General features: G+C 41.1%; 1 protein-coding gene across 18 annotated transcripts in view; it reads right to left on the bottom strand.

Annotated features, from left to right (window-relative positions):
- The window catches only part of VEPH1 (ventricular zone expressed PH domain containing 1), a 713106-nt gene that overhangs the window by 103729 nt on the left and 587504 nt on the right, over positions 1-21873 (bottom strand). For 16 of the 18 annotated variants that reach the window (XM_079923356.1, XM_079923366.1, XM_079923362.1 and 13 more), the window contains 3 exons: positions 19727-19947; positions 3974-4183; positions 3005-3402 (listed from right to left, as the gene is read on the bottom strand). In XM_079923356.1, coding sequence (XP_079779482.1) covers positions 3005-3402; positions 3974-4183; positions 19727-19947 — 829 coding nt within the window. Of the gene's footprint in view, positions 1-3004; positions 3403-3973; positions 4184-6388; positions 6436-15367; positions 15554-19726; positions 19948-21873 lie in introns of those variants that run through there. The other 2 variants (XR_013828597.1, XM_079923360.1) reach the window with 2 other exon arrangements.

Consider the following 21873-nt stretch of genomic DNA (forward strand, 5'->3'; position numbering starts at 1 on the left):
CATATGATTCAAACCAATACAAAAAGAACTTCTTTAAAGGATTGTTTTGTCATGTGCTTTTAGCACAGTCTAAAATTATTCTTAATTCTTTGTTGTTGTTCTTATTTCCTGCTGGCTTATTTGTCTTTTTAATAGTGTGGAAGTGGTTTTTATGGTTCTCCTCTATGTTTCTTGATTACTTTGCATAATTTAGCAAGAAAGACTAAATATCCCTCTTTTATACCAACAATACATTAAACAGAACACAAATCCTAAGCCTAAATCTTTCTTCATTAAATTTTTAAGGAAAGAAACACAATATTGTTGAGCTGAGTGATCTCATGACAATAAGCAAAACTGTGTCAGCCAGATGACTGCTGGAGTTTTGCTGAGTGGTTTACACAATCTGAAATAATAACAATGTGTCCCCTGCAGTCAGTACCAGTCCCTTCTCCGTGGATGTATTTACAGTGAGTCATATAAATCTTCAATCCCTCACTCATATCTCAGTGCAAGGCATTTCCCAGGAACTTCCAGGAAATTACAAAAGCATGAATGAATCCAAAATGTCAACTTAAAAAAATACATTCTCAGTTCTAGGCCATGCTTGGTAGAAAACATGAAAAGAAAAAACTTTTTTTTTTTTTTTAAGTAAAGATGATGGATTCATTCAATATTTTGTGAAAAAAACCCAAGTCCCCTAGTTAACTCTCAAACTCCCAAAAGAATTCAAGGCCATAAGAAATATCACTTTGACAACTAGATGCTTGAAGTAACTCTGCCAGACTTCTTTCACATTTTCACAAGATTAAACCTCACTGTATAGTACATCTTTAATGATTTAAGCTAAACTTAAAAAAATAAATAAAAAAACTATTCCAGTAGATGAAAAGGTATCTAACTTTATATTTGCTACAGACGTCCTCTGTCAAACTGGGAAGTTCACTTAACCTTTCTTATATTGAATTCTCCAACATGTGTGTTAAATACATAGATAATTAGTGAAGCATGCAATTGTTAAGAGTGTGTTAATTCAGTCTTATTGATTTTAGCCATTCTCAAGTCCTGGTGTACTTAATTATCCAAAACTTATACTGAATATGAGCAATATCACTTTTATTGTTACCATTTCAAAAAAGAGTTTTAAGAAGGCTAATCAATAAATTAATGTAAACACTTTTGAAAATGTCAGATTCCCTAGAGATCACCACACTAAGTGAAGTAAGCCAGACAGAGAAAGACAAATATCATATGGTATCGCTTATATGTGGAATCTAAAAAAAAGATACAAAATGAACTTATATACAAAACAGAAATAGACCCACAGACATAGAAAACAAACTTATGGTTACCAAAGGGGAAAGGGGGAGGGAGGGATAAATTAGGAGTTTGGGATTAACATATACACACTAATACATATATATAAAATGGATAAACCAACAAGGACCTACTGTATAGTACAGGGAGCTATACCCAATATTTTGTAATAACCTATAAGGGAAAAGACTCTGAAAAAGAATATATGTATATACACACACACACACATATATATATGTATAACTGAATCACTTTGCTGTACACCTGAAACTAACGCAACATTGTAAATCTACTATACTTCAGTTTTTTTAAAAGAGAAAATGTCAGATTCTATACAAACATGCTAAACAGTAATATTTGTCATTACAAAATGCTTGAACCGCCCTTTTCCTTTGGTAGCATGAGAATCTACCTTCCTCTGATATGGAGTGGGAGAAGGGAATAGAAAGTAGAGTATGAAAAAACCCTCCTAGTACCTAAACATGAAAGGGGATGATGGTCAGTGGGTGGGTAAATATAAATTGGATTCCCCATCCTTCAGCTGTGTTTCTTTCTAGAAGAGAAGCTGCCTGGCTTTTTCTATGAGAGCTGAAACCTGTGAAAAGATGTTATGTCCTAGGAGTGGGCAAGGACCTTAATCTAAATCTCAAGGGAAGAACATGGCTGCTGCTTAAGAGTGACTGTAGGAAAGATCTAATTAGCCCAAGAGTGCCTGCAGCCATCCATACTTGCTCAACCCACTACCAGAAGGGTAAGCCTGCCCTGGACACTCTGCCATTTTAGTATCTGTGTCTCCAACCCATCATCTTTCCCGGGGCCAGGACTAGGGCACAGAATTTAAAGGAGCACCAGAAAATTTAGTAGTCAAGATAAATAATATTTTTAAAAATCAAAATTAATACAAAAAGTCCATGATAAACAAAATATCAAAACTGTAAATAAAGACATGCTCAATATTACTACTTACCTCCTTTTGCCTCAGCTCATTATGGCTTGGCAAGATGTTGTTACTAATTCTGACTTTACTTAAAATTTTACTGAGCTTTCTTGGCATCTCCTTAAATGGGGCACCTCAGGGAAGTTCCGGCCCTGACATTCTTTTCTTACTTTGTCTGTTGTTTTCTGACTAGCTCACACTCTCACTGGCTCCTGACCTTACATCACCTCCTGACTATGGCTTCGATCTTTTCTTTCGATAGTCTAACCTCCAAGAGATCAGGGAGTGCGTCTGTTTGGTTCATAACTGAACCTTTGGCACAGTGCCTGGCATACGGTAGCTGCTTCATAAGTGCTTGCTGAATGAATAGAAGGAAAATCTCTTGGAGCTCGACGCTGCCCATAGCTTTCTTGCATGATTATGTGGATTGAAATGCCTCTGGTTGGACACCTACCCCAGAGTCTATTTTGGGGGCCACATATCCCTTTCCAGAATTTTCCTGAACACTATGGATGGGAAACCAGAAACAATATATTTTGAGGTTTGAAAAAATCAGAGTTGGTAGATTTAGGTAGATTCAAATGGAATCAAAAAGATGATTAAACTTACTGGGGGAGAAAAGCAATTAAAATAATGTAAGGGTATTTTCAAATTATCTATTTTGCAAAAGATCCAGAAGGGTATGGCGATTTACATTACTGGAGTTTTATTTTTTTGTTTTTTCTAGCGATACCTGAAATTTCTTAAGTTTGGTGAGTTCAGGTCACTTACCTTCAATGGTACACTGGTCAGGGACTGGAATCTTCTTTCCCATTTCCACAGCATATGCTTTCACTTTACTGAGGTTTTCCTTTAAGTGCAAGTAGAGCTTATCATGGTATTCTACAGGCCTTGAGGTTGTATCTGGAGTTTCTTCCTGATAGTTTTCTTTAACTGTTTCTGGCAAATTCTCAGATTCTATATGTATAATACTTGGGTGTGAAACTGAAGAATTTACCAGTTGTGATCCATCAGTGTCTCCCTTAAAGGGCGACCTGTCATGTCCTTGGCCAAGTGGGTCTATTTCTGAAAGAGAGATGCTGGCTGGCGTATCTCCACTCTCTACAACTTCCCCATCCTCTGAACTCAAGTCATTCGTTAGCGCGGTGTGCAAAGCCAAACTCTTTGACCTACAATACAAACAAAGGGAAGGCTGAGGCAGGTAAAGAAGCTGGGCTACCGTTTACTGACAAGGAAAAGAAAGAATAATAACACTGGGGCAAAAGTTACTTCCTCTAGAGTGTGAAACTGAAAATTGGTGCTATTAACAGAATTTGATAAAACATACACATTATGTAATAAGCTAAACCTTTGTAGATCTAGGCTACCTCCCAAAACAAAGATTTAAAAATCAGTTTCATGGCAAAACTGGCTGGGAAATGGTGAACTTACATATTTATATTCTTTTTCCTACTTTTGCTTCTGCTTTTTCATCAGAAATCAAGAAAAGCTTTTGACAGTCATTCTCAATATCAGCATATTTATATTTAAGAAGTGTTTTTAAAAAATAAACCATAGGTTTGTGACTTTTATTTGAATTCTCCTTCTAATATAGCGAGCTTCTTTGGGTAACGAAAGCACTGTGGATGAATTTTGCTATAGGTAAAAGATATTTAAAAACCACTTAATAAAAGAGTGACAACAAAACTAATAGCAAACATGAAGCACATATTCTAAAAACCAGCCAAACAAAATTTATACCTATTACATCTAATGTCTTTTCTTTCCTCCTTAGAAATTTGGTCCAAACTATATCTTCTGATTGAGCCAGGGGTGTTGCCCTCAGCATTTATTTTCTCTTCAAAAGCCTGTATTTTAACCTGGAGCTTTTCATGATCTTCATTTTCATCAACAGTGAGGCTGGCTTCTTCCAGCTTCTCAAGAAATTCGATTTCAGTGCTGGGTTTTCTCCTAAAAGAATGAAAATCATTGCATTCGATGCTCATCACATATACCCTTCAGAACAATGTTAACTGCTAACTGCTTCTTATTCAAAACTGAAAACTGTACATGCTCAATTTTTTAATTTTTCATTTGACAAATATTTATTGAGTAACTACTATGGACACAGGTCTTTGAAATTGCTTCTACAGTGTATTCTGCCAGAAGTTTAGAAACATTGGTGTTTATGGCAACTTTGTATCAGAAATCCTTTTGAAGGATTCAGAGGATGAAAAGCAGTTTTTATGGTCATCTACCATATTCTTATCTAGCTTTCCAAAGCATGCTTTCATATGAAATTCATGCCAGGAATTTTCTAGAAAACTTATATATGCTGATCTGTTTGTACTGAAATTATTAGAATAAGAACATTTCAAATGGACTGTGTAAACTCATGGTTTTGTTATTTTAAAGAAATCAGTGGGACTCTTCCATTTTATGAAGCAAGAAAAATCTTTCTGAATTTTATTATGTTGGAGGAAAGAGGTTTTCCATGAATGACATTAATAGTTCCAAATATCTTGTATAGTAGAATTTATAAAACACTCTGTGGGTCATTAAAATTACCTCCTTTAAGGCAGGGGCTATTTGTGAAATAACTTTGTTACCTCTCTAAGGGCTAACAGTGGCTTAGACAGAGTAAGACCCCACAGACAAGCTGCAGAAATAGCTCACTGATGCTCACTGAGGTGCTGAATGATTAGAGAAAAGTAGTATGCATTTATATTCCCTTTTCTGCCTTCTAATATCGAGCCAGACTAGAGCTACTTTAATTTCAATTTAATAATCACTATCAATCATATAATTTGGGGTTAGGATTAATTCTTTCCTTATAAACACAAGGGTTAATAAACTCTAGGAATCCATTCACCAAGATGGCTTAATAATTCTGTTGGTTGTCTGTGTGTATTTACTTGGTTTTCGTATTTTTCCTAGAGGTTGAGGGAAGGTGCCTCAAATTCACAGAAAAATCCTGGCTTTTTCAAACATATGGTTATTTTTCCATAAGGGCCAAAGTAAACCTGTCATATTTCTTAAGTTAGGGTGAGAAAATAAAATTTCGGTTTTCTTAGCGGCACTGCTTTTTTAGGGAAAACCAACATAGAGGGGCTGTTGATGATTTTTTTTCAGTTACTTTCCACCTATTCTGGGGCCATGTCTGTGGTGGGCATTGTTGAAGGGTTGGATCCTGCAGCTTTTCTGACTGGCCCAGAGAGGGGTCCTGGCCTTGAGGGAGGGTTCCTAGTTTTGGGTCCTCAGGGGTTGGAATCCTCCTGTTAGTCCACCCCAGGGAGAGATGCTGAAGGTGAAAACTGGGAAGGAGAGTAGATCATACATTAAGTAATAGGACACTGTTTATTGTGTAATAAGCTATTTCTGAGAAAATTTAAATGCATTTTTAATATAACTTTTATAGGCTTCCTATGGTTTTGCATAGATAATGAAAAACTTATTTTCCATCCCATGACTGAGTGAAATATACATGAGTAGATTTCAAGAACCAGTGCATGGGAATAAATGCTCATCTTGAACACGTTTCCCTTTCTGACACACATAAGATACTGGCTGCCCACAAACACATGGGAGGTTTTTACATCTTCCAGCCAGAAGATTCTAAAAGCTGAATTTTTACTCCTATTCCAAATAAAGTCAAGATAGTGCTGTCATTGGATGGTATTTTAAAAACCATCATGATTACAAAGGTTAATTTTAAAAGATCCTTCTCAAGATGAGAAATTTGGGGGCAGTATTTATTTTCTATCTACGTTAGTCCATGTATAGTCGCCAAACTAAAGTATTCCTCTGGTTCCTTGGAACCTAATCACATTTCAAAAATGAAAGATACCTTTATTTTTGAACTTTATTTTAGAAATTTCTATAGCTGGGATTATTAAAACTTAAAAATTTGTGAAGCACAAAGTATACCCCAATATGTATATATCAGATGTTGAGCATTAAACAAATTTTTAAATCTCAAAACATACAAGTTGTTAGAGGTATAGTTTCTTATGCATTTACTAGTTTTTTCTTTCTACATAAAGCTCTGGGTTATAACAACAGTTTAAATAATAGCATTTTCTTCCAAAAAACTTCAAATTTCACATGATTATAGTAAATCTCCCTCAATAATTTTATTGGATCAGTTTCTGATTTTTTTACATAAAATTTTCTTACTTATGGAGATCTTTTATTTCATGTCCTCTTCATACCAATTTCCCCATCTACAAAATGGAGATAATAACTATACTTAACTCATAGGGTTGTTGGGAAGTTGAAATGACAGAATCGGTGTGAAGCACTGTTCCTAGCACAAAACAGGAAGTCAGGAGATGTTAAATTTTATTATTATTATTAATTGTTATTATTATTATTACTCCTCTGGAAGCTTTATCTGTCCTTGTCTAGGCATTGTGTTAATGTAAAAAGAAAACACCAATGGCCTAGACACAGGCAGATCAATATTCCATATCCTGGAAGGTACTGATGTCCCCTGGAGAATGCTACAGCATCAGACTTTAGGACAGGACAGTCACTCAGCCCCCTTTCCCTGCCCCTGTCTCCAGTCACCAAGTGTGGGCTGTTAAGCACCATGGACTGTGTGAGTCAGAGCTCTCGTACCTGGGAGTATGCCTTCCCTCACTCAGATTGCCTTACAGCATCCCTGAGGGGACTCTGGGCATGAAAGAAGTTATGGGTTAACCCTAGACATCTGCTGACCCAAGAGGGTTAGGTCAGGTGCCTCTGGGGCAGGTTGCCAGGTATCTAGCCAAATGTGAATTTCAGATAAACAACAAATATTTTTTTTAGTATAGGTATGTCTCTAATGGGACATAGTAAAAAATGTATTGTACTATACTAAAATGATTATACTTATACTAAAAAATTATTTGTTCTTTACCTGAAATTTAACTGGATGTCTTATATTTCTATTAGTTTCATTTGGCCACCCTATTCCTGGGTAAATCCCTGCTGCTCAGTGGGCAGGGAACTATAATGCTCATCCTTGTTCCCCTGTGCCTGGTAGAGTGCTTGACACTCACAGGTTCCTGAAGTGTTTGCAGAATAAATGAACTGAGACCACCTACATCTCTGAAGCCAGCCTGCTCCCTGCACCCACAAAAAACCCTCTGGAGGTCTACCAGATGTCTATGAAGCACTGGCTGCTTCTCCTGGTCCATGGGGAGTAGGGGATGGGGCAGTGTCATTTGGTAAATATCAACTGTGGAGAGAAACAAGGAGCAAGAGTAGGAGTGAAAAGAGGGATTTGCAAAGGGCTAAATAAGTAAAGAAGCAACGATAAAATGTCTGGGCCAGAAAAGTAATCTCTAGATATGAGGCTGATAAGTGTTACTGATGAGTAGGTTTCTCACCACAAAGAATTTCTCTCTTATACACGATCTTCCTTGTTTTTATGATTTGGAGATTTTATAACACAGGAGTCAGGGGTTAGGGGTGGTAATGAAGGGTCTCCAAGGTAGCCAAAGCCACAAGATGGACCAGAGAGAATTTTCTGTTACTGACCATCAATCCACCTGGATTTGTCACAGAGTTTTGCTGGCAGAGAATTAGGATAAGTTTTTGTTCCAATAGGTTGAAAGGTCAGAAAATGGTAGGCAGAAGTTTGAATTTATTAAAAAACACTCACTGCTCTTTGACTTCTCCTCTTGGTTTTTAAATTTAGTATAAATAGATAGGAGAGAATTGTTCAAAAACAAAAATCTTTTAGAGAGAGGAACTCTGCATTCCTTTTAGAGCAAAGAAATGCATCACAAATGTGAAAGTATGGGTGGAGAGTGGAGGTCCCGGTCCTGTTTACATTTATTTGTGGGGGCCAGGGAGTTGGGCTCATGCAAGGGGGTTGTTATTTTTTTTTTCCATTTGTTGCTTTTAACTCCAGAGGTAATTTTACAGAAATCTTTGTCAGAGTTCTATAATCCCCTAAATATTAACTTGGCTTTAACTCAACATGCCACATTACAAGAGGCTCAGATGATTTCCAGTCTGAACAGTTTTTGGTGTCTATTGCCAAGGTAAAGTTTGTAAAAGCATCTCTAGGGATACCCAGGAGGGGCAAGGGAAGGCCTAATTATCTCCCTCTTGTGTGAGCGGGACTCCCCCTTAGAAACGAATTGGTCCTTGGGCAGTTCACTGCTCTCACTAAGCTGGGAGATGAGACTATAAAGCTGGCAGAGGTGGAGAGATTGGCAGCCTCTCCTCCTGGCTCCTTAAATCAAAGAAAAATAATATTAGTTAACTTTTGATGAGCTTGGCTTATGATCCCATGCCCAGGATATGTATCCTGCAGAGTTGAGCTTGTTAGAGGAGAAGTAGGAGAATATGATGGACCAAATCCACAGTCCTAAATTCTTAGGATGTTATGTTCCCTACTCTTCAGCAGTTTCTTGGGTCATCAATCATCATAAGAATGACAGAGATGATCCCCCAGCTCCACGGCACTGTCATCTGTTTTGGAACTGAAATGAGTAATGCCTCTGGAAACGCTAAAATTGAATACTAAGGTAAAGGACAATGTTGAATCCAAATTCTTGGTACTCTCTTCTGCCCCTGACTGCCTCAGTGCACAAGAGCAGAGACCAGCAGGTGCTCAGTTATATGGGCACCAGAACATAGAACTCGCTGAAATGAAATGACTCCATGGTTTATTTCATCCACAAGATTCTTTTTAGGGGCTTCGAAAGGAGAGCGTGGCTGGGAAATAGACTGAATATGGCCTTCCAGGGAAAAGATCTAGGTTTATGACTCCAATCTCCTGTTAGTGACAGGCAAATCTCTTTATGACTTTTCTGTTATCTAAAAATGGGATCAATGATACTGTATCACCAGATTGCTGAAAACATTATAGAAGATAATGGATTTGACAGTGTAGCCCAATACAGAATGGGCATGAAAATGTCAAATGGTAAAACTCTAGGTGGCTACTGCCCAATGTGGACATTTGATACCGAAAGAAGGCAGCTTTTACAGGTGATACCCAACCTGGAAGATAAGCTTCTTCTTTTTCTAAGCCAGGAAGGACCATACAGTCCCTCCTACCTCTGCAGCATCCTAAAGACTGTGGACTATAGGAGAGCGACCCTCCCTACTGTGTGAGCATACAAGGACTGGGATATAGAAATGGTCGATTTTTAAAAAAATCTCTGTACTTCAAGGATGAATTCTGAGCAATTGCAGGCATGGAGAGAGAACGTTCTGCTAATAGAACAAAAGTTTAAAAGTCCTGATACGAGGAAGTGATCACTCTAATACAGATGCTCAGTCATTTGTTTTCTTTTCATTTAACCAACACGAAAAGGAATGGGACACAGAAAAAGATCAGCAAAAAGTGCAAAGCCCCTGCCCTTGCTGCTTAAAGTGAGGTTGCTGGACCAGCAGAATCAGTATCACCTTAGAGGCTGTTGGAGATGCAGAGTCTCGGGCTCCATCCCAGACCTGCCGAATCAGAGTGTGCACTTTAACCCAATCCCCAGGTGTTCCAGTGCATATTCAAGTTTGAGAAGCACTGGCCCAGGCACTGAAAGAACAGAATCTTAAGCAGACCAGGGCAGAGGCACTTTCTCTTAATCAAGCAAAGCTGCCAGGGGTTTCACTAATTCTGTAGTGAGGTGAGACTTAATAAACTGTGTGTGGGACTTCTCTGGTGGCAGAGAGGTTAAGACTCCGCCTGCCAATGCAGGGGACATGGGTTCGACCCCTGGTCCGGGAAGATCCCACATGCCACGGAGCAACTAAGCCTGCGCTCTAGAGCCCGTGCTCCGCAACAAGAAAAACCACCACAATGAGAAGTCTGCATGCTGCAAAGAAGAGTGGCCCCCGCTCGCCACAACCAGAGAAAGCCCGCGCGCAGCAAAGAAGACCCAACGCAGCTAAGTAAATAAGTAAGTAAATAAGTAACTGTGTGTTATTTGGAGTGTGGTAAACTGTATGCAGTTCCCTCACATTCCATAGCTTTATCCTTCTCAAGCCTTCCAGGGTCTTTATCAGTTCTGAGGTAAAGGTACCTTTTCACTTTTTGCCCCTGACAGATACTGGTTCAGATGGACCCAGAACTGTTAGTCAAGGTTCCCGAGCCTAGAATGGGCAGACCTGGTGAGCGGCAGCCTTACCAGAAGGCTGACAGATCCTAATAAATTGTCATCTGGATGTGGCACAAGTTACAAAAGCACTTTGAAAATTATAAAAGAGTACAAAAATGTAACATAGTAATGTCATCAGAACACTCTGAATCAGGGGTAAGAACTGTAGAGACAACATGCTCCTCCTTTTCTAGGCTAACTTTTTTTCTGGGAACGTGAGCAGGTAATGGGGGCTGGCCATGAGGATTAAGGGGAGGGTATCTGCCATGAAATGCAACCACTGGGCCTGAAGAGGGAAAAAGGTAAGACGTTGTCACTCACCATTGTTTAATACTGGAAGAACAGGGCAATGGTTAAGTTATCCTTTTTGATACATCCCCTCATCCGGTCTGCCCATTCTACTAGTGAAGCAGGCCCTTTGCCATCTCCATTTCACAGATGGAGTAGCTGAGACACAGAGACGTCAACTAATTTACTGAAGATCAACTAGCAAACCCAGCATTAAACTCAAGTATCCACCTCCAGGGCTCACCCGCTTCATACCCTCTTCCCCCTGCCTCTCAGTAGGTGTTTCCTTCAGTTTGCCTTTGACTCTACCACAGGAAGAAGCAATACATATTTTGGGACTGGTGATAGCACAGTAACCAACCAGAATTATTATATGCTAATGCCACCGAGTAACATCCTGTGGGAACACACCAGAACAGAGTTGACATATAATTGCTGAGCAACCCTTCACAGAGGTCTGAAAAATAAATTCTGGTGTCCCCTTTAACAAAAACTGAAAGGTGTTCAAAACTCAGGAAACAGCATGCAAGTAGCAACTTCAGAGTTCAATTATGATGGATACCAAAAAGGAACAGGGAGCTTTTGGGGAATGAAAATAGCAAACAGCTGGGTCATCATGGTCAAGTAGAACAGTTTTTCTTTTTGTTTGTTTGGGTTTTTTTTTGCGGTACGCGGACCTCTCACTGTCGTGGCCTCTCCCGTTGCGGAGCACAGGCTCCGGACGCACAGGCTCAGCGGCCATGGCTCACGGGCCCAGCCGCTCCGTGGCATGTGGGATCTTCCCGGACCAGGGCGCAAACCCGTGTCCCCTGCATCGGCAGGCGGACTCTCAACCACTGTGCCACCAAGGAAGCCCAAGTAGAACTGTTTTATCCTCAGCGGTCACCCTTCCCACAAGGGGCCGTCTAGGGTCAAGTCCCTCTCACCTCTCCTCCCACAGCACAAGTTTTCCTTTCCTCCAGACTAAAGCTCTGCTGTTCCCTGTCTTGTTTGGAAGGGAAAGCCAAACCACAGAAGCCTGATGAAAAGCTATTTTCTCTCGTGTGTCCTGTGTTTTGAACACAGCTGTGTTACAGGAAAGGGGCCTGGTCCCCCCCGGCAAAGGTGTGACTGTGCCGCTCACACTCCGGGCAGGGCTGTCCACACTGGCAGAGCCAGCCCCTCTGCGGCCTTGTGCTCCCTGGGGCTGCTTCACGGGCTCCAAAGCTGGTAATGCTGTCTCCCACCTACCTCTCTTGCTGATAAATGAATTCCTGAAATACCTTTCCAGACCTTTGCATCACCATAAATGCCGCTTTAAGGAAGGACAAATGGTGGAAGTAAATGAACAGCAGATGGAACGTAAATGGTACCACATGACAGACTTAACTTCTTCAGTAAGAAGAGGGGCAAAAAACCAAAGCCCTTCCTTCCCTACACATGGAGGAGTAACAAGAACCACAGCTACTGCCACAAATGGTTGTTCCGATTTTCTTTTTATACAAGTGACCACCCTAGACCTCCCTAGATTGAAAACATATACATGTTTTTTATGAAAACTCTGGTTACCTTGGTGGGGTGAAATTGCATTCAGCTTTTCCTAAGCAGGGGGCAACACTGACCAGAACATCACATGTTTTTAATTATGGTCCTGAACCTCCTTATGTACATTTTTCGAGCCAACAGTTGCTCTCAAAGAATCAATTTCTCTTTGTATAAACATGTCTTGCCTAAAAAAGTGGGAGCTCTTGTAAGCACTTTTAAGACTCTATTTTCCTTCCACAGTGCATAGGCTCTGAATATTAGCTCTGTCAAGTTTGGGGGAGACTGGAGGGTAAACAGAAAGATGCCTAGCACTTCAGTGCAGGACTTCAGGTGTGGAGGAGTGGAGAGGCAATGGGAGCTGTAGCAGGGCAAGAGAGAGAAGGTCACCATGGGCATGGGTGGGTGGGGAAGACCTCCTGGGGAAGGGATACCAAACTGGAGTCCTGGATAAGAGCAGCCTTCAGTGGGAAGAGAGGCACAAACAAGGCATTCTATTGATAGGAGGTAATAATAAAGGTTAGTGTGGTATCACTTTGGGGAGGAACAGGCAAGTCACCCCTGACATTCCTTTAAAATTCCTTTATTAATGAAGTACTGTGGACACTGTAAATCTTGTACACACTACAATTTGAGATACACTGGACTACACTAAAGGAAGAAATGAAAGAAAACTCTATGAGCTGATGTCTGGGCATTTACACTATTGCCCCTCGAAGAACTACCATGAACCTAGAGGTGAGTAGGGGCTGGGTAAAGAATTTTACTTTGGGGACTTCCCTGGTGGCATAGTGGTTAAGAATCCGCCTGCCAATGCAGGGGACACGGGTTCGATCGAACCCTGGTCCGGGAAGATCCCACGTGTCGTGGGGCAACTAAGCCCGTGCTCCACAACTACTGAGCCTGTGCTCTAGAGCTCGCAAGCCACAACTACTGAGCCCACGCGCCTAGAGCCCGTGCTCTGCAACAAGAGAAGCCACTGCAATGAGAAGCCGGAGCACCACAACGAAGAGTAGCCCCCGCTCGACGCAACTAGAGAAAGCCTGCGCACAGCAAGGAAGACTCAACACAACCAAAAAAAAAAAAAAGAATTTTACTTTGTTCTTGCCCATCCACAAAGTTTTCTCCACTATGCTTTAGTATGAAGCCTCTGTAATCCTAATATATATTAAAAGATGTTGCTGTTGTGACGACGTAACAATATAACATAGTAAAAGCTCCCAGAGCTGAACCCATCACATGGTAGGAGCTGGTTAAAAGCTTGATCAGACTCAGAAACATGGCCTTCTCTGAAAAGCTGGAGAGAAGAACCTGGCTCCCTGCTCTCTGCAGTTTGGCTCTGGACTTGGTAAAGAGCCATCACTCCTAAACTCTCGGGCTGTGCCTTCAGAGACTGTATATCACACCAGGGTTGGGTTCTGATGTGATTCCCAGATGTCAAGATGGGAACTCTGGAATGACAGGTTGCAAAGGGTCTCACAGTTGGAAAAGGGTCTCTGCAGTCCATGTTGCTTTGCTATACATTCCAGACACACATTGACTCAAATCCCCTGTTCCACCCTGTCATCCACTTCTCTGATGTTCAATGCATGAAATTTAGAATAAAACAAAACTCTGGGGTGACTCCAAGGAGGGGAGATGTCCTGGAGTCCTTTCCTTGTGAACATAATCTCCTTATTCTATCTTCCCTTCATTCTCTCCCACATACTGTAGTTTCATTTCCTTCCCTCCACTGTGTCACTGCTTTCCATTTACAGGTTTCCCCCGCTATCTGAGCATTCCTATGAAACCTTTCCTAAGCTGAAATGGGTATAAGGCGAAGAAGCAATTACCTTTTTTTTGTAAAAGTGAAAATCCTCTTTGGATTTCTTTCTGTTAGCAAAAACAGATACAATTGGCCCTCCATATCCCCCCTTCCGCATCCTCAGATTCAACCAACCACAGAATGAATTCTGAATTTTGATCTGCAATTGGTTGAAACTGAGGGTGTGGAACTAGCCTATACAGGGGCCAACTGCACTACACCATTTTATAAAAGGGACTCGAGGATCGATGGATTGATGGCTTTTGGTATCCGAGGGGTCCTGGAATCAAGACGACTGTACTAATGTAGGTCTTCCCTCAAAGCAAAGGAGCGTAAAGTGAACTTTTGAAAAGTGAGGGATACCTGTATCCCGAAATCAGATTTAAACCTACCGAATAGGTTTTGACTATATTTTACCTTCCATTGCCTACCCCTCACCTCCCATCTGATTCTTAACAACAAAGAATAAACACAGTCTCATCACTACTATCACCATCACCACCAAAACAACCAAAGAACATACACCCATTTAATCAAGCCAGAGGTTAATGCTTTGTGTTAAAACTTTTCTTAAAGGTAACTTTCTCCCCCATGACTTTGATGGCTTTGGCTAGCGTGTGAAAGCTGGATCTGAGGGAACTGTGACCCCCCCAGGCCTGGGACTTAGGGCTGTGTCAGGTGCCCTTTCTCCCTTCCCTCTGCTTTCCCCTTGTGCCTTCTTCCTGGCCCCTCTTTCTCCCTACCTTTTCTCATTTCTCCTATTTACCCCCCCACCCCTGCTTTCTTTTCACAATTTCCATCCCTCAAACCTTCCATCCCTAGTTGCGGCCAAGCCTAACCTCCTACTAAGACCACCAGTGACAAACTGTCCCCAATTCTGTGGTCCCTGGCACCACAAGCATTGGCAAAGGTGTCTTCTAGTCCAAGGATCACTGACTGCTCAGCCAGCACACAGCTGCCAGGAGCCACCCTCTCTTTCCCCAGCTTCCCATGGGTCCCAGCAAGCAAATGGTTCAATGGTTAGTGGCCACCCAGCAGGCTACTTAGGGCTCATACAGTTGTGAAAGGTATAGAGCTTTTCTCCTATCTTGACACCCTCTCTTTTTTATTTTTAAAAATGTTTGAATTAATTTTTATTGGAGTACAGTTGATTTACAATGTTGTGTTAGTTTCTGCTGTACAGCAAAGTGAATCAGTTATACACATACATATATCCACTCTTTTTTAGATTCTTTTCCCATATAGGTCATTACAGAGTATTGACTAGAGTTCCCTGTGCTATACAGCAGGTTCTTATCAGTTATCTATTTTACATACAGTAGTGCGTATATGTCAATCCCAATCTCCCAGTTTTTCCCTCCCACCCCTTCCCCCTTGGTAATCATAAGAAAAATAGGGAACGCTTCACGAATTTGCATGTCATCCTTGAGTAGGGACCATACTAACCTTCTCTGTATCGTTCCAATTTTAGCATATGTGCTGCCAAAGCAAGCACCACCCTCTCTTTTTAATCCACAATTGCTGTTATCTTTCTTTTGATTCTCCAGAATTAATTTCAGAATCTAAATGTTTTGCATGGCTGTCCTGTTAGTCAGCCTCCGGTGGTTTATTATTTAGATAAAAACATTCATCCTGAAATACAGGTACAAGAAAAGTGCAAGTGTGCTTACCTGGTGCATCAAATAAAAAATCACCCGATTAATTCAGTCATTTGGTGCAAAGGAGGCTCCCGTCTCCTCCATTTTTCATTCTCTCTAGGATGCTAATTGTTTTCCTTTTGATAGTCTTGTAATTTGGGCCTGAAGTCTAAAATCTGGCCTGCTGGGCTATGTGTCAGATTTGTAAATTAGACGACATCTGTTTTGAATTTAATCCATCTTTAATTTTCTTTTGAGCTCTCTTCCCTTATTCATTTCCCCTTCAATTGTAAGGATCAGACTTTGCTGGATGCTTTAGACAAAAGTGTGGACCTTTCTGCTTTGTGGGGCACAGATTAAAATTACTGAAGCTAAATGGTCACAATGAAGGCTATTCAGAGAAAAGATGTGGGGAGAGAAGCCTAGCAACCATCCTAGAGAGGATGAGCAGCTAATACAAAGGCCTGGCTGTCCACACCAGCCTTTTTGAGATTCCCACCGAATACTTACAATCGATTAGAAGGAGACTGAAAGAGAGGGTTGAAACGGGTGAAGTATTTTGAATTGAGAGAGGCTGAGGTGGTGGCAATGGTGGTGGTGGTGGTGTATGTGAAGGGAGTGGTGACCTTTCATCTCTTCACATTTAATTTTTTCTTTTTTTTTTTCCCCTCAGAAAAATAATAAACGGAGGAGAAATGCATTTTCCTAATACAGACTCATATTTTGACAGTGAGACCTCATTTTTTTCTCCTGTCTATATATCTCCTAAATTCTTCTTTTCATGTGGAAGTTGTTTATTGCTAATTGGATTGGGCCTGCTTATTAAGAATCATTTTTCCTGTCAGAATGCCTAATGTGACACCCTTGTATAACATGTTTCTCCTTTATACAAACCCTTTTTCTCACATATAATCTCATGGAGAGTCAACTGGCCTCTTGAAACTTTGCCTGTGTAGAGGCAAGAAAGAATGGATAGACTGCTGGCCAGAACACGTGCCCGAGCTTTCACATCTGACGCACACACCGGTCACCACTGGAAGAAGAAATGAGCAGGCTAGCTGAGCACAGAATGTAAGGTGGCTCCCCCGAACACCAGCTGTAGAAGCTCTAAACTGAAGTTCCCCACATCATGAAAATTGGCCAACAGTGACTTTGTGCTTGCACATAGATGACAAATCATCCCTTCATGATGCTGGCTTTGGATTTTTTGGATGCTGCCATGTGTAGGCTGCTGCTAGGCAGGTCATGGGGTCTGTGTAAATGCTGTTTTTAAATGGAATACGTAAATAGCAGTGGTTCTCAACTGGGGGTGATTTTTGCCTCTAAGGGGACATTTAGCAGCGTCTGGAGACATTTTTGGTTGTCACAGCTGAGGGGGAGGGTTGCTACTAGCATCTGGTGGGCAGAGGCTGGGGAAGCTCGTAAGTACTATAGAATGCACAGAACAGCTCCACAACCAGGAATTATCTAACCCAAATGTCGAGAGCACCAAAATTAGAAACCCTGGTATTATAGGCATCTATACTAGACATTGAACCAGGCAGCAACAGATTTTCATATGCTCAATCAAAACTATGGTGTTGAGAGAAAAGGGCACTTGCTATCTGGCTTCCTCAGATTAATAGCTATTGTTGACTTTGATGACCACCTTGGGCATAAAATATTCTCTGTGTGGAGTGGGCCAAGAGGTCCTCCAGATGGGCTCCCCTCCTGTTACGTCTTTTCTCGGTTTTCAGCATCCTCTTCCAGATGTATGTGGTCACTCAAGCTAGATATCTTTGGGTTTTCATTCACTCTCCTCCCCTTCTCCTCACCCCACCTCTCACCAATAATCGATTCTTCCTAATTCCAAGCTCTCTCCCTATAAAGATCTGTCCTGACTTCTTAGGTTCCCCACCTCTGATTTAGCCCAGGCCTCGCACACCATGGAGGGAGCCTACTGCTAAGCCCCCAGTAACAGCATCCTGGCCACTCTCTCTCTTGCCAGCCTGCAGCTCCAGCCAAATCCATTCAGGGCTCCAGCACGTCAGCCACTTCCTCATCCACCTAGTCCTTTAGTGAAGAAATATTTATTGAGTGCCCGCTATCTGCTAATTACTGTGCTAGGAGCCGTGTTCATTCCCTGGATTAAAATCTTTCCAAGCCGCCATGTTGCTTACAGGACAAACTCCTTGCTTCTCTGAGAATCTGCCTTTGACCTAACTTTTCAGTTTACTCTCCCACCCTCCACTGATGTATTCACTCCAGCCACGATGAACGAATTGCTTTTCATTAGTCTGGGTCACACACTCTTAAGCTCTTTTATCTTTGCATGTGAGGAGTGTCCTTTCTATTTGGAGTATCCTTTCAACGCTTATCTGGGGAACTTTCATTCATCCTGTGCAACTTAATCTGGTACCTACGCAGATGCCTGGCACATGGAAGCTACTCAATAAACATGGAATGAACTTAAATTTCACCTTCTTTGTGAAACATTCTTCGTTTCCCTGGCTGTATGTCTCTCATGCCTGCTATACGCACTTCCATTAACCCCATCACATGCACTGACTGTGAAACCTTTGAGGTACGGTGTTTTATGTCTTATGTTTTGTTTTATATCTCTTGGGACCTCCAGGCTCTGTGCCATGCTGGACATAAAGTGGACCCTTGTGACTAAATGTTCACTATTTTGTAAGGATGGCTTCTCGTGTTTTTGGAATGCTGTTTCAGACTGAAAATGATATGCATCATTTGTTAGCCCCAAAACTCACAAAATCTGATGCTAGTCTCAAATGTGCCCTGCCCCTTCTCCATAAATGAATACCTTCCAGTGCATAGGATCTGAAATTTGAGTCCATCTTTTATCACTTAGTTACTGTGTAACCTTGGGAAGAGATTTAACCAGTCTCTGAGCCTTTGTTTCTTCTTCTATAAAATAGGAATGATGATAATTGCCCTTCTTACCCCTTAGGATGATCATGAGAATCAAATGAGATGATGAATTTGAAAGTACTTTGTAACTGCTAAGGTCATAAAACTTTCCAAGTGCCTCCTTATTCAAAATGTAGCAAAACATAATAAAACCCCTCCCTCAATCTTGCATGGTCTTTATTTTTTTCCACAAACTTCTTGAAAGGACCAGATTTGTTTATTGTAGCTATCCTCTCCCTTCAACCCCAGGCATCCTGTTTTATGTCCAGCCATACCACTGGCAGCTCACTCACTACAATCATCAATAATTTTCTAATTGCTAGTATTTGTGGACACTTTTCTGTCCTTCCTTCATTTGACCTGACTCCAGTCTGCCTCTGCCTGAGATGTTCTCTGCACTGGGGCCAGAGTGAGCTTCCTGAAACATGGATTCTGATCATCTCCTAACATGTAAAAACCCACCATGATTCCTCACAGCCTCCAGGATAAAATTCAAACTCCTTAAGAAGGTCTGTCATGTCCTGCATCATCTGGTCCCTGCCTACCACTTCATCAGTGTTACCTAATGTCGCTCTCCTTATTACACACACCCTAGCCAGACAAAATGACTTCTGTTTTCCAGAAAGTGCTGTGCTCTTTCACATGCTGCCCCAAAGCCAGCCTGGTACAATCTGGTCATCTTTCAAGACTTGGTTCAAAATATCACCTCTTTTGGGAAGCATTCCCTGATCTCAGCTTCCCATTCCTCTCCATTCCATGAATAAGTAGGTACCCCCATCTCTGTGTTCCCCAAACTCCTTGACAGCATCATAATCAGCATAATCTTCCCACTATTCTCTAATTACCCACTCAATATTTACCTCCTCGCTAGACAATGAGCTCTTTGGGTAAAGGAACATGTTTTATCTCTCAATATGTCTAGCTTTTGGCAGGGTTCCTGGTATAGAGTAAGCAACTGTTAAATGCTTGTTAAATAAATAAACGAGTTCTACAAACATTATTATTTGCACTACATTCTTATTCCCTTACCGTATTTTTTACACTTTTTTTTAGGATTGTTTTGGTTACATTCTGGTTTTCACAGATTTAGAAAAAATTCTGGCAAATGTCATAATTTATTCAGAAGTTACTCTATGTTGAGATAGTGAGTTTGGCTTTCTTTGGGAACTTTTATGCTTACAAAAGAAAACATAGCCTTTTGTGCTATGTCTCAGTGGGTTCACAACAGATCCTGAGGTACCCAGGGACCCCTGCTCACCTGTCACTTCTGGCCTTGGTGGTTTCCAGTTGTCGCGTAAGGAGCTTGGCAATGGCAGTGAAGCTGTTGCTCATGCGGAAGATGTCTCTGCTCTGAGGGCCCAGGATGGAGGAGAAGGTGTCCGTGATGCTCTTAATCTCCAAGAGGAGAATATGGTGAAACGAGTGCTCCATGCTGGCCAGCTGACTCACCAGGAACGGCAAGCAGCTCCTGGCTCTCTCCTGCCAAGAACAATGGAGAACGTGTACAACTGTTGGCGGGGATGGAAACTGCTGCAGCCACTATGGAAAATAGTACGGCAGTTCCTCTGAAAATAGAACTACCCTATGATCCAGTAATCCTACTTCTGGGAATCTATCCAAAGGAAACGAAGTCATTATCTCAAAGAGATATCTGCACTGCCATGTTCATAGAAGCATTACGTACAACAGCCAAGACATGGAAGCAACCTAAGTGTTCATTGACAGACGAATGGATAAAGACAATGTGGCATATATATATAGAACGAAAAGTTATTCAGCCACGAAAAAGAAGGAAATCCTGCCATTTGTGATTACATGGATGAATCTGGAGGCATTATGCTAAATGAAACAAGCCAGAAAGAGAAAGACAAATACTTTATGGTATCTCTTATGTGTAGAATCTAAAAAAAAAAAGTCAAACCCAAGAAACAGAGGCTAGAAAAGTGGTTGCCAAGGACTAGTGGGTGTGGGGGGGAAATAGGGAAAAGTTGGTAAAGTGTATAAACATTCAGTTATAAGATGAATAGGGTCTGAGGATCTAATGTATAACATAGTGACCATAGTTGATAACACTGTATCATGTAATTGAAATTTGCTAAAACATATGGGATAATGGATGGGTTAATTAACTTGATAGGGGGAATCCTTTCACAATGTATATGTATATCAAATCATTTGTTGTACACTTTAAATATCTTATAATTTTACTTGTCAATTATACCTTAACAAAGCTGGGGTGGTGGTGGTGGGGAAGGACGATGAAGAATTAAGGTCTATATTTAAAAAAAAAAGTCAGAGTCCCATGACCTGCAGATGACAATTCTATGGGGAGTTTACTTAGAGAGCTAGCTGAAGCTAACAATGTTTCATTCATAATGCCTCTTAATTGGCTTCTTTGAGGTTTTGATTTTTTTCCTGATTTCCAAGGCAATTAAAAAAAATAAAATAAAACCTTTTTCCTGTTACTCCTTTCTTAAAAATATGTAGTCTCATGAGCCTATCTTGCCAGGTCCAAATCTCTCAACTGTCGTTAATGATCTGACCCCCACATTCACCCTTCCCAACTCTGGTTCCTCCTTGGGCCAAGCCTCTATGCCTATGACTCACTAACTCCATGTGGACAGGGGAGGCCTGGTCAACGGCACCCCCCCATCCATCTGTCTGTCAGATGATGCCATGTACCATAATGGTATACCTCCTCTCCACAGGACATTCTCTCTCATTTGTTCACTTTAAGCATTTGTCAGCATGTTACAGATTTTATGTGCCTGGTCGAATGAGTAGATTCTATCACTCAGCTTTAATCAAGTGAACTCTCACAGTTGACTTAAATACGTTCCTTCAAAAAACTGAAGATGAAGAACAGCATGAATAACTCAGGCGTGAGTGAATAACAAGAAAATGGCTTAGCTGACTTGTCTCTTATACCTATGATAAATCCTCTCATCAGTCATATTATGAGGTGACATGATTTAATCCAACATGATTGGAAGTTAGCCAAAAAATTCAAAATTATCAAGAACGTTATTTGAAATGTAGATTTATGCCCAATATAATGATATACCATTAATAAATAAAAATAATTAAAAATATGCTTATTTTATCTTTAACTGCTCTTTTAAAATCTTATTTTTTAATGTATTTAAAAACTTTCATAATGGTAGTATAATAGACCATATGGGGGCTTCCCTGGTGGCGCAGTGGTTGAGAGTCCGCCTGCCGATGCAGGGGACATGGGTTCGTGCCCCGGTCCGGGAAGATCCCACATGCCGCGGAGCAGCTGGGCCCGTGAGCCATGGCTGCTGAGCCTGCATGTCGGGAGCCTGTGCTCCGCAACGGGAGAGGCCACAACAGTGAGAGGCCCACGTACTGCAAAAAAAAAAAAAAAAAAAAAAATAGACCATA

This window comes from Stenella coeruleoalba (assembly GCF_951394435.1).
Source record: "Stenella coeruleoalba genome assembly, chromosome: 5".
NCBI lineage: Eukaryota > Metazoa > Chordata > Mammalia > Artiodactyla > Delphinidae > Stenella > Stenella coeruleoalba.